Source organism: Selaginella moellendorffii, unplaced genomic scaffold (genome assembly GCF_000143415.4).
Source record: "Selaginella moellendorffii unplaced genomic scaffold, v1.0 SELMOscaffold_4, whole genome shotgun sequence".
In the NCBI taxonomy this organism is placed as follows: domain Eukaryota; kingdom Viridiplantae; phylum Streptophyta; class Lycopodiopsida; order Selaginellales; family Selaginellaceae; genus Selaginella; species Selaginella moellendorffii.
In genome coordinates this window covers 3,565,101-3,577,373 of record NW_003314265.1, presented here as the reverse complement: position 1 = coordinate 3,577,373, position 12,273 = coordinate 3,565,101, and the positions used below count along the sequence as shown (strand labels likewise).

The 12,273-nt window shown below is 47.2% G+C and overlaps 4 protein-coding genes across 4 annotated transcripts; 2 read left to right on the top strand and 2 right to left on the bottom strand.

The window, feature by feature from the left end:
* Positions 1-6: 6 nt before the first annotated feature.
* On the top strand, positions 7-3,298 carry LOC9654873 (cycloartenol synthase). The gene is made up of 18 exons (XM_024669265.1): positions 7-191; positions 250-438; positions 492-581; positions 635-823; positions 883-967; positions 1,017-1,183; positions 1,264-1,452; positions 1,502-1,615; positions 1,676-1,798; positions 1,850-1,972; positions 2,024-2,122; positions 2,173-2,229; positions 2,284-2,330; positions 2,378-2,521; positions 2,563-2,740; positions 2,794-2,874; positions 2,943-3,026; positions 3,082-3,298. The coding sequence occupies exons 1-18, from the start codon at positions 180-182 to the stop codon at positions 3,241-3,243; spliced, it is 2,133 nt and encodes a 710-aa protein (XP_024525033.1). The 5' UTR covers positions 7-179; the 3' UTR covers positions 3,244-3,298.
* Positions 3,299-4,676: 1,378 nt separating this feature from the next.
* LOC112344488 lies at positions 4,677-5,719 on the bottom strand. The gene is made up of 3 exons (XM_024669374.1): positions 5,423-5,719; positions 5,173-5,360; positions 4,677-4,917 (listed from the first exon to the last, which is right to left on the bottom strand). The coding sequence occupies exons 1-3, from the start codon at positions 5,471-5,473 to the stop codon at positions 4,701-4,703; spliced, it is 456 nt and encodes a 151-aa protein (XP_024525142.1). The 5' UTR covers positions 5,474-5,719; the 3' UTR covers positions 4,677-4,700.
* Positions 5,720-6,664: 945 nt separating this feature from the next.
* Positions 6,665-8,778, top strand: LOC9654103 (protein disulfide-isomerase). Its single transcript, XM_002964586.2, has 10 exons — positions 6,665-6,860; positions 6,923-6,953; positions 7,014-7,289; positions 7,336-7,524; positions 7,574-7,699; positions 7,753-7,884; positions 7,940-8,059; positions 8,114-8,231; positions 8,296-8,408; positions 8,474-8,778. Exons 1-10 carry the CDS (start codon positions 6,691-6,693, stop codon positions 8,678-8,680), a joined length of 1,482 nt encoding a protein of 493 aa, XP_002964632.1. The 5' UTR covers positions 6,665-6,690; the 3' UTR covers positions 8,681-8,778.
* LOC9654871 (cycloartenol synthase 2) lies at positions 8,681-11,997 on the bottom strand. The gene is made up of 18 exons (XM_024668937.1): positions 11,781-11,997; positions 11,534-11,722; positions 11,391-11,480; positions 11,149-11,337; positions 11,005-11,089; positions 10,789-10,955; positions 10,519-10,707; positions 10,356-10,469; positions 10,172-10,294; positions 9,998-10,120; positions 9,848-9,946; positions 9,741-9,797; positions 9,647-9,693; positions 9,446-9,589; positions 9,227-9,404; positions 9,093-9,173; positions 8,941-9,024; positions 8,681-8,885 (listed from the first exon to the last, which is right to left on the bottom strand). The coding sequence occupies exons 1-18, from the start codon at positions 11,988-11,990 to the stop codon at positions 8,766-8,768; spliced, it is 2,289 nt and encodes a 762-aa protein (XP_024524705.1). The 5' UTR covers positions 11,991-11,997; the 3' UTR covers positions 8,681-8,765.
* Positions 11,998-12,273: the final 276 nt, after the last annotated feature.

Here is a 12,273-nt window from a genome sequence, read left to right as displayed (position 1 = left end):
CCAGCGCTGGCGATTCTTCTTCCGCGGCCCCCCTTAGCACTCTCAACGATCTCGTCGGCCGCCAGATCTGGTGCTACGACGAGGCCCTCGGCAGCGACGAGGATCGCGCGCGCGTCCAAGAGGCTCGGGATCACTTCGCCAAGAATCGTCATGTCCAGAAGCACAGCTCCGATCTCCTCATGCGAATGCAGGTATGCTGGCGGAATTCCTGATTTTCGAATCTCCAATCTTTCTTCTCTTCTCGCATAGCTCTCCAAGGCTGCACAGCCGCTGCCCCAAATCCCTCCTCCAGTGAAGGTCCAAAGCGATGCGGAGATCAAGCAGAGCGATGTCGAGACCACGATTCGTCGTGCCTTGCGATTTTACTCCACGATTCAAGCCGAGGACGGCCACTGGCCTGGTGATTACGGAGGTCCCATGTTTCTCATGCCGGGATTGGTATGGGCTTATCTTTGGGATTTCTTACATGCCAAATGATGGTGTATTATCAGATCATTGCTTTGTACGTCACTGGAGCGATCAACGTGGTTTTGTCACCGGAGCACCACCGAGAAATGTGTAGATACTTTTTCAATCACCAGGTGTGTAATCTTTCTTTCTAGCGATGTTCGTGAATTTTTTGTCTTTCTGGAAGAACGAAGATGGTGGCTGGGGATTGCACATTGAAGGGCACAGCACGATGTTTGGCACTGTACTTGTTTATGTTTCTCTACGGCTACTTGGCCAAGAACCAGACAAGCCGGCCATGGAGAGCGCCCTTTCATGGATTTTTGGTCATGGAGGGACCATCGCCATTCCGTCCTGGGGAAAGTTTTGGCTCGCGGTACGTGAATGAAAATTCAAGTTGTTTCTTTGTTATTGACGATAACCTGTTTCTGTAAGGTTCTTGGAGTGTTCGATTGGTCGGGAGTTAATCCCCTACCGCCAGAAATGTATTTGCTGCCGTATGCGATTCCCCTTCATCCAGGTATCTCCTTAATTATTTGTTCTCTACGTATGCTCAAAGTTTTCTTTAGGACGTATGTGGTGTCATTGCCGGATGGTTTATCTTCCTATGAGCTATCTCTACGGTCGTCGTTTCACTGGAAAAATCACACCCAAGGTTGAAGCTCTGAGAAAGGAGCTCTTTAACGGACCCTTTGAAGACGTGGATTGGAATCGTGCGCGAAATAGTTGTGCGAAGGTAAAATTTTCTGCGCACCCGAGAAGGGTGCATTTATTTTTATCAACTACAGAAAGCATTTCTTGATGACTGGTATGCAGGAAGATCTGTATTATCCTCATCCGCTCATACAAGATGTTCTTTGGGGAGTTTTGCATAAAGGTGTGGAGCCTCTTTTAATGCATTGGCCAGGATCATTGCTGCGCAAAAAGGCGCTTGATACGGTTCTCGAGCATATCCACTACGAGGATGTCAATACGAGATATATATGCATTGGGTCTGTTAACAAGGTGGGAATCGTTTTGCTCCTCTGTCTATTTAGTTTATTGTTCCACTCAGGTCATCAACATGCTTTGCTGTTGGGCGGAGGACCCAAACTCCGAAGCTTTCAAACAGCACTTGTCCCGAATTCATGATTATCTCTGGGTTGCTGAAGATGGGCTGAAAATGCAGGTAAAAGGATTTTTAGATTTTTTTTTTTTCTATTTGTTACGTAACCAAGAAACATATAAGGGATACAATGGCAGTCAACTTTGGGATACAGCTTTTGCTGTACAAGCGATAATAGCAACGGATATACTTGAAGAATCCGGGGAGATGCTGAAGAAAGCTCATTCCTACATAGAAAAATCACAGGTTTGTAACAAGAATCCCTATACGTTAGTTATCACGATCGTCCTCCCAAAGGTACGCGAAGACTGTCCCGGGGATTTGAAGCATTTTCATCGTCATATTTCAAATGGAGCATGGACATTTTCCAACAGAGATCACGGATGGCCTGTACCGGATTGCACTGCTGAAGGCTTGAAGGTATTGTCGACTATTGAGCTATCTACCTTCTGATGGAACATTCTGTTATAGTGTGTGTTGCTTCTATCACGCATTTCCTCGGACGTTGTTGGGAAGCCCTTATCTCCGGATCGGCTTTATGATTGCGTCAAACTGATCCTTTCATTGCAGGTACTAAACTTTTCTCTTTGGACGAGTTCGCCGCTAACTGGCGAAAGCAGAACGCTAGTGGAGGAGTCGCATCATACGAGCTGACACGATCATACTCTTGGATCGAAGTGAGATGAAAGGATGCTGTGTTGGCTTTTAGTGATAACATGTCGAAATTGCAGCTGTTCAACCCTTCAGAAATATTTGGGAACATAACAATTGACTACTCGTAAGAGCTATCTATCTAAGTATGCTCTCTTAACGTTCTGTTTCTAGCTATGTGGAATGTACATCAGCTTGCGTTCAGGCACTCTGTGCTTTCAGAAGGCTCTACCCTGACCATCGGTCCAAGGAAATCGAGCTATTTGTAGCCAAAGGATGCCAATATATTGAAAGCATTCAAAGACCTGATGGCTCCTGGTAAGCTTGTATTCTTTTTTCTATTTTCATACGTTTTTAAGGTACGGGTCATTGGGTGTTTGTTTCACGTACGGCATCTGGTTTGGAGTCTTGGGCTTGGTTGCCTCTGGTAAAAGCAATAAGCACTCTGCAGCGATCCGCAGGGCCTGCGATTTCCTTCTCTCCAAGCAGCTCCCATCAGGTGGCTGGGGTGAGAGCTACCTCTCCTCTCAAAACAAGGTGTGGCTAATTTTCTCTTTCTCGTCATACATGTAAGCTTCTCTTTTTTGCAGGTTTACACGAACCTGGAAGGTGGTAAACACCACCTCGTTAACACGGCTTGGGCGATGCTAGCGCTTATTGCAGGTGGACAGGCAAGTCTAGACAATTTAGTTTCAGAAATGTTTTGGTTTCAAAATGTTTCTCTCTTTATCTTGTTTAGGCTGAAAGAGATTCCACGCCTCTGCATAAAGCCGCTGCTCTTTTGGTAAACGGACAGCTTGAAGATGGCGATTTTCCACAGGAGGTACGTAATGCTTACATATGGTTTTTCCGTCACCTTGTTTTCTTCTTTCTTGCAGGAAATAATTGGAGTGTTTAACGGCAACTGCATGATCAACTACTCCGCCTACAGGTGTATCTTCCCAATCTGGGCACTCGGACAATACCGCAGCCGCGTGCTCAAGCGTCCAGCAATTGAGTCTTCTATTAGTTTCCAGCAACACATAAACCATGACACATAAAGCATCGCTTTGCTAAAATTTTACCTATGAAATCACAGCTCGTTTTTAGCTGGCTCGCCGCCGTCCAGTGTTGTGGTGGCCGCTCGAGGGAGAGCGTGGGAAGCCCTGGAAGTCAAACATGTCTTCTTCAATATGCAGTGGCATCCTGAAACAAAACGTGCGCTTATCAAAAACAGATGTACCGTCTTCCCCAGGCTCGATCACCACTTTCACTGATTCATCGTTCTTCTGGGGAATGGACTCCCACCCCTGACGTGTCCATCATGTGTAAGAAGCTACCAATAGTGAATGTCTTCGTTGATAGTATCATCTCTACTGCAAATTTGTTTGCTTGGGCAAGCATATTATACAACAACTTTGGATTCAAATTAAAGTTCTTCATTTATATATCTACTACTCAAAGCCCCAGATTGGCACTAGTGGAAGTGGACTGTAAAAGTTTTATATATGTATAGAGAGAGAGAAGATTCTTTTCTTCCAAAACTCAGCAATCTCAGCTGACAACTTCTAAATTATCAAGATACTACTGCTGAACTGTCAAGATATTGCTGGTGAACTATCATTATCTTGACTAAAGCTTTCATATGTATTAGAACTGTTGTAATTTATAGCTTTTGCATAATGATCCAAAGCTTAACACAGTCTGTCATAACTCAAACCATTGTTGGCATACCAATCTTTGCAGCTTTTCGGTAATTTGGGGTAGAGATTTGTTAATAGAGTTTCTTCATTAAATGTGCCATCAATCAATTCTACAACAGGATGAGAAAATAAATTACTTATTTCACAAGGGATAGACAAATTTGAAGCCAATGGAATAAAACACTTCATGGACGCATTTTTAGTAGCATGATATAAACCCTCTAAAACCCTAAGTATTGACTTTTCAAAATATTTTAATTTACTTGTTTGATAAAAAAATCTAAATATTTCTCAATCCAACGGTTGAGATTTTCAGCTGCTAAACTTCTCTAATCAAGGTTTAATGTTAAAATTTTTACTTACTAAAATTAAATTGGTGCATGTGACAGGTAAAAAGCCAAGAGCCACCACCACCAAGAGAGAATGTGGCTAGCATTCCATCTCCCGGCCTTCAATGGCGAGGGGGACGTAGACGAATGGTTTTAGGGTTTAGGGTTTAGGGTTTAGAAGGATCTTTGATGCATTGCCGGCCAAGAACATCGAGCGCTTGCGACCGCGTATGCCGAGAGTGGGGGCCAAGGCAGCGTTCGATCGAATGGCGGTGTGGGACGTAGTTTCGTCCATTGGCTTCAAGTTTGTCTATCCCTTGTGAAATAAGTAATTTATTTTCTTAAACCCTAGTAATAAAACACTTCATGGACAGTGTTTCATAAGTGATTGACGAACTTGAAGCCAATGGCATAAAACAGTTTATGCATTTTTATTCCATTGGCTTCAAGTTTGTCTATCCCTTGTGAAATAAGTAATTTATTTTCTCATCCTGTTTTTAAAGCAAGTGCTTCTTTAACACAGTCGCCATCCACGAGGACAGCCACAAGATTCTCTATGCGGCAAACTATCTCACAGGCCCCGCCCACGCCAAGTGGAGAGCTCTTCACCACCAGGACGGTGCCGCCACCACCACCTGGGAGGATTTCAAGAATCTCATACTTCGCTGCTTCAAGCCGTGCGCCGCTGGCGATGACGCTGCCACTGCGATCAAACAGAAGGAGCTCTCAGTCGGAGAATACACCGATAACTTTCTCGACTCGCGCAAGCTCAACCGGTACATCTCGGGTCTCAACCCGCCGCTGGCAAACTTCGTCAACTTGAGGAAGCCCAGGAACTTGCAGGAGGCCATAACTCTGGCGCTCCAGGCGGAGAGGGCCGCAAAGGCCGCTGCCGAGGCAAAGCCGAAAGAAACACCACCCCTGACAGCTCGCTACTACCAGAGTTTCGTGGCCTTACCTCCAAAGAAGGAGGAGCAGCCGCCGAGCGCTCCAAAGAAGGACGTGAAGCTCCACTTTGTGGTGTACTCCGGCGACGACGACTTCGGGAAATGGCAGCGCGGGAGAGTGAACGGGCACACGGTCAGCTTCGTGGCCAGCAACAGCTCCGACAACTTCGTGTCCGAGAGCGCCGTGTCCCGCCTCGGCCTGCGAACGGAGGAGTGCACGGAGTTTAGCGTCGAGACACCGCTGGGAACCAGTACTTATACCGGCAACTTGGTGGCTCCGAAGCTCGAGTTCGAGATCGATGGCGGGTACATGGGCCGGATGGACTTTGCCGTGATGAAGTTCTCCCGCCACGACTTTGTCCTCGGCCACTCTTTCTTCGGGAACAACTTCCAGATGTTCGCCACCGAGCTGAGGGTCGAGTCGGATGGCTATGTGTACAGCTTCACGCTCCACTCGGATCCTCCCTGCTCGGTCATATGATTGGAAAGCTCTTCCTCTCCAGGACAAATTAGCGTGATCACAATCATCTAAACACCCTTCTCAAGTACAAGGAAAGAGACACTAACTTTCCTTTTTCTCTTTGGAGTTCCCGAGATAAAAGAAAAGCAAACCAAGACAAACCAAAGACTATAGAATGAAAATTCACAAGAAAAGCTTGCTTGTGTGATTCTATGCAGCGAACGTGGAATTATATACACAAATGGCTGTCGAGTAGCCTTGCAGGAGGAATCAATGCGAGAGCACCGAGGTGGTCTCTCCAGAGCCATACGGGTCACCCCCCTGGCTAAGCCTGATGACGTTCTTAACTAGAAAATGGAGGGATTGGAGCAAACATACCCAGCACGCGACCTGGTGGAAAAAGCTGAGAAGCGCCCTCCTCGATCCCTCGTCCCTCCACCACCACCACGATCCATCGTCGCTCCAGCTCTCACCCCACCAATCGGACGATCCGCCACCGCCGCTGCCGTTGTCGCCGGCCCCATTTCCATTTCCCCCGTTGCCATCGGAGAAATCCTCCTCGGAGCCCGAAGAATACGATCTGCGCCTGCCGCGGCCGCGAATCGTCCTGGCACGCTTCCTCACCCGCGAGCACAGCCTCCTCGGCGGCGACGCCACGGCGTCCTGGACGAGCGATTGGGCGCCGTGGCAATCCACCCCCAGGCTGTAGATCAGCGCGGCGGAAGCTTGCGCCTCCACACCCCGGATCAGCGCAGCCCCCGCCATAAAAATGAGAAAATGCTTCTTTGCCCTAATCAGGCAAGAACAGGATCTCTTCAGCATATTCTAATAAACGTCCACGTCAGCAAAAACGTGAATAATGTGGCTGCCTTGCACGTCAAGTGCCCAACCGATGAATGCCACGTGTACGCAAAGGAAGCTCTTTGCCATGTCATGACCAGATGGACGGCTACGATTCCCGCATTGCATGGCTAAGCGGCAATCTAGCCGTTCGTACACATCGTACACAGTTCCTGTTCTGTGTGGGGTTTTAAGCTCTCGCCTAGGGCTTTGTTATTGGATCATTTCCATGGCGCGAGAGGGAGTGGTATTCCTGGCGCTTGCGCTGCTGGCGGTCACTGCTGCCAGAGTCATCGATGCGTCGAGCGAGAGCAGCGATGTTCTTGAGCTCGACGACTCCAACTTCGCGGACGAGATCAAGAAGCACGACTTCATCGTCGTCGAGTTCTACGCGCCCTGGTAAGTTCGATCGATCACTGGCGTCTCGCTGATGATGGCTAATCTGATATTTCGATTGACAGGTGTGGGCACTGTAAGAAGCTAGCTCCCGAGGTGAGATTATTCTCCTCTTCGCAGCGCAGAACTAACTATTGATTTGCTCTTTTACTCCAGTACGAGAAGGCGGCGACCGCACTGAAAGAACACAACATCGTTTTGGCCAAAGTAGACGCGAACGAGGAGAAGAACAAGAAGATTGCGTCGGACTATGAGATCCGGGGTTTCCCCACCTTGAAGATCATTCGCAAGGGGACCGTGGAGGAGTACAAGGGGCCGCGCGACGCAGATGGCATTGTGAGCTACTTGAAGAAACAAGCCGGGCCAGCCACAGTGGAGCTAACTTCTACTGAAGAGGCTGGAGATTTCGTTGGACAGAACAAGATAGCTATTGTAAGTTTTGAAGCTCAAAATTCTTTTTTGCTTGACTCTCTTCCAGATTGGAGTTTTTAAGTCTTATGATAGCGAAGAGTTCCAAAACTTCACGGCTCTCGCGGAAGCGCTCAGATCTGAGTACGACTTTCGTCACACACTGGACGCTTCCGTGCTGCCTCTGAAGGACGAGCCACTGAAAGCTCCGGCAGTCAGGCTGTTCAAGGTTTTCGACGAACGTTTTAACGACTTCACGGTAAGCTCTGACTGGTTGCCATCTATCTTGCTTAACGCCACCTTCTTAGAATTTCTATGTCGAGGAGCTCAAAAAGTTTGTGGAGGAATCGAGCTTGCCTCTTGTGACCGAGCTGAATCAGGACCCCGAAATGCAGCCGTTTCTAATGAAGTTTTTCAACAAGGAGGCGCCAAAGGTTTTGTTTTCTCAATGTTTGGATTGATGTTTACCTTTTTCTGGGGAGGATAGGTGTTTCTGTTTGTCGAGTCGAGCCATGACGAAGAATATCGACCTGCTTACAAGAAGGTTGCAGAGTCAAACAAACCAAAAGGCCTTCTTTTCCTTGCTGCCAACAGCGCAGGAAACGACCATGCTCTTCAGGTCTGCTAATTCTAATTTGGTATCCTCACATTCTTAAATCTTTCCTTTTGTGCAGCACTTTGGTCTTGCAGCTGCAAAGCTGCCGTCCATTGTTGTACAAGACGCACAAGGGAAAAAGTTCGCAGTAGAGACGATCGAATCATCAAAGCTATCCAGTTTTGTGGACGACTATTTGGTAAGTTCTCTCACGGACGCTCACATTTTCTCTTACACTTGACATTGGACACAGGCTGGAAAGCTCAAGCCGTGGGTGAAGTCCGAGCCCGTTCCCGAGAAAAACGATGAACCAGTCAAAGTGGTGGTGAGGAACACTTTGAACGACCTCGTTATCGAGTCTGGGAAAGATGGTAATGCACAAGAACATAACCACGTTATAGTTTACACTCTACTAACATTTATTCGTACCTCCAGTTCTTTTGGAATTCTACGCGCCGTGGTGTGGCCACTGTAAGAAACTGGCGCCCACGCTGGACGAAGTCGCGGAACACTTCAAGGATGATCCCAAGGTCGTCATCGCGAAACTGGTGAGTTTTCTTGCACAGTTGCGTTGCTTTCGTAAGTAACCAGTCTCTTTCTTTCCTCTACGCAGGATGCCACTGCCAACGACATTGAAGACGAAACGTTTGACGTCCAGGGCTTCCCCACGCTCTACCTCTACACGGGCGCCAAGCAAGCCGTCAAGTACGAGGGCGATCGAAGCAAGGAGGATTTGATCAGCTTCGTTGACAAGCACAGAACCTCGGCTGCTCCTTCGGCGACACCGGACGCCGGCGAGCCTTCTAAAGACGAGCTGTGATTTCCGTCGGGAGAATTTTTGCGAAGCGATGGAATGGTGCTTTATGTTATGTGTTGCCGGAAACTAATAAGACGAGATCAATCCATCACTTTGCTGGACGCTTGAGCACGCGGCTGCGGTATTGTCCGAGTGCCCAGATTGGGAAGATACACCTGTAGGCGGAGTAGCTGATCATGCAGTTGCCGTTAAACACTCCAATTATTTCCTGCAAGAAAGAAGCAAACAAGGTGACGGAAAAACCATATGTAAGCATTACGTACCTCCTGTGGAAAATCGCCATCTTCAAGCTGTCCGTTTACCAAAAGAGCAGCGGCTTTATGCAGAGGCGTGGAATCTCTTTCAGCCTAAACAAGATAAAGAGAGAAACATTTTGAAACCAAAACATTTCTGAAACTAAATTGTCTAGACTTGCCTGTCCACCTGCAATAAGCGCTAGCATCGCCCAGGCCGTGTTAACGAGGTGGTGCTTACCACCTTCCAGGTTCATATAAACCTGCAAAGGAGGGAAGCTTACATGTATCACGAGAAAGAGAAAATTAGCCACACCTTGTTTTGAGAGGAGAGGTAGCTCTCACCCCAGCCACCTGATGGGAGCTGCTTAGAAACAAGGAAATCGCAGGCCTTGCGGATTGCTGCAGAGTGCTTATAGCTTTTGCCAGCGGCAACCAAGCCCAGGACTCCAAACCAGATGCCGTACGTGAAACAAACACCCCATGACCCGTACCTTAAAAACGTATGAGAATAGAAAAAAGAACACAAGCTTACCAGGAGCCATCAGGTCTTTGAATGCTTTCAATATATTGGCATCCTTTGGCCACAAATAGCTCGATTTCCTTGGACCGATGGTCAGGGTAGAGCCTGCTGAAAGCACAGAGCGCCTGAACGCAAGCTGATGTACATTCCACATAGCTAGAAAAAGACCAAACGCACGCTTAGAGAGCGTACTTAGATAGCTGTAGTTCTTACGAGTAATCGATTGTTATGTCCCCAAATGTTTCTGAAGGGTTGAACAGCTGCAATTTCGACAAGTTATCACTTAAAATCCATCCTTTCATCTCACCTCGATCCAAGCATATGAACGTGTCAATTCGTATGTTGCGACTCCTCCATTAGCGTTCTGATTTCACGAGTTATCGGCCAACTTATCCAAGGGGAAAAGTATTGTACCTGATAGGAAATGAGCATATTAACGCAATCATAAAGCCGTTCCGGAGATAAGGGCTTCCCAACAACGTCCGATGAAATGCGGGATAGTAGCAACACACTCTACAAAAGAATGATCCATCAGAATGTAGATACCCCAATGGTCGATAATACCTTCAAGCCTTCAGCAGTACAATCCGATATAGGCCATCCGTGATCTCTGTTAGAAAATGGCCATGCTCCATTTGATATATGTCGATGGAAATAGTCCAAATCCCCGGGACAGTCTTCGCGTACCTTTGGGAGGAAGATCGTGATAACCAACGTATAGTGATTCTTGTTACAAACCTGTGATTTTTCTATGTAGGAATGAGCTTTCTTCAGCATCTCCCGGGATTCTTCAAGCATATCCGTTGATATGATCGCTTGTACAGCAAAAGCTGTATCCCAAAGTTGACTGCCATTGTATCCCTTATATGTTTCTTGGTTACGTAACAAATAGAAAAAAAAAATTATCTAAAAATCCTTTTACCTGCATTTTCAGCCCATCTTCCGCAACCCAGAGATAATCATGAATTCGGGGCAAGTGCTGTTTGAAAGCTTCGGAGTTTGGGTCCTCCGCCCAACAGCAAAGCATGTTGATGACCTGAGTGGAACAATAAACTAAATAGATAGAGGAGCAAAACGATTCCCACCTTGTTAACAGGCCCAATGCATATATATCTCGTATTGACATCCTCGTAGTGGATATGCTCGAGAACCGTATCAAGCGCCTTTTTGCGCAGCAATGATCCTGGCCAACGCATTAAAAGAGGCTCCACACCTTTATGCAAAACTCCCCAAAGAACATCTTGTATGAGCGGATGAGGATAATACAGATCTTCCTGCGTACCAGTCATCAAGAAATGCTTTCTGTAAGCTGATAAAAATAAATGCATCCTTCTCGGGTGCGCAGAAAATTTTACCTTTGCACAACTATTTCGCGCACGATTCCAATCCACGTCTTCAAAGGGTCCGTTAAAGAGCTCCTTTCTCAGAGCTTCGACCTTGGGTGTGATTTTTCCAGTGAAACGACGACCATAGATATAGCTCATAGGAAGATAAACCATCCGGCAATGACACCACATACGTCCTAAAGAAAACTTTGAGCATACGTAGAGAACAAATAATTAAGGAGATACCTGGATGAAGGGGAATCGCATACGGCAGCAAATACATTTCTGGCGGTAGGGGATTAACTCCCGACCAATCGAACACTCCAAGAACCTTACAGAGACAGGTTATCGTCAATAACAAAGAAACAACTTGAATTTTCCTTCACGTACCGCGAGCCAAAACTTTCCCCAGGACGGAATGGCGATAGTCCCTCCATGACCAAAAATCCATGAAAGGGCGCTCTTCATGGCCGGCTTGTCTGGTTCTTGGCCAAGTAGCCGTAGAGAAACATAAACAAGTACAGTGCCAAACATCGTGCTGTGCCCTTCAATGTGCAATCCCCAGCCGCCATCTTCGTTCTTCCAGAAAGACAAAAAATTCACGAACATCGCTAGAAAGAAAGATTACACACCTGGTGATTGAAAAAGTATCTACACATTTCTCGGTGGTGCTCCGGTGACAAAACCACGTTGATCGCTCCAGTGACGTACAAAGCAATGATCTGATAATACACCATCGTTTGGCATGTAAGAAATCCCAAAGATAAGCTCATACCAATCCCGGCATGAGAAACATGGGACCTCCGTAATCGCCAGGCCAGTGACCGTCCTCGGCTTGAATCGTGGAGTAAAACCGCAAGGCACGACGAATCGTGGTCTCGACATCGCTCTGCTTGATCTCCGCATCGCTTTGGACCTTCACTGGAGGAGGGATTTGGGGCAGCGGCTGTGCAGCCTTGGAGAGCTATGCGAGAAGAGAAGAAAGATTGGAGATTCGAAAATCAGGAATTCCACCAGCATACCTGCATTCGCATGAGGAGATCGGAGCTGTGCTTGTGGACATGGCGATTCTTGGCGAAGTGATCCCGAGCCTCTTGGACGCGCGCGCGATCCTCGTCGCTGCCGAGGGCCTCGTCGTAGCACCAGATCTGGCGGCCGACGAGATCGTTGAGAGTGCTGAGTGGCGTGGCGGAAGAAGAATCGCCACCGCTGGCGACATGGAGCTTCCACATTGTTAGCAAGAACCCTAAATATTCTAATGTGTTAACGAATACATATAATGAATATAAACCGATGGATGAGTGAGATCCAACGGCCAATAATAGATCAATGTTTACAAAATAGATATTTCATGGATCAATGTTTACAGACTGGACAGAAATGCCGTCATTGTTACATCGTTGTTATCGAAAGGCATTCTTCCATCGCCAAGTCCACTCGTCTCAACCATAGAGATCGAGTAGTGGTCAATGCTTGGATCAACACCACACCTCATCGTCCACAAAACTTCTCTCG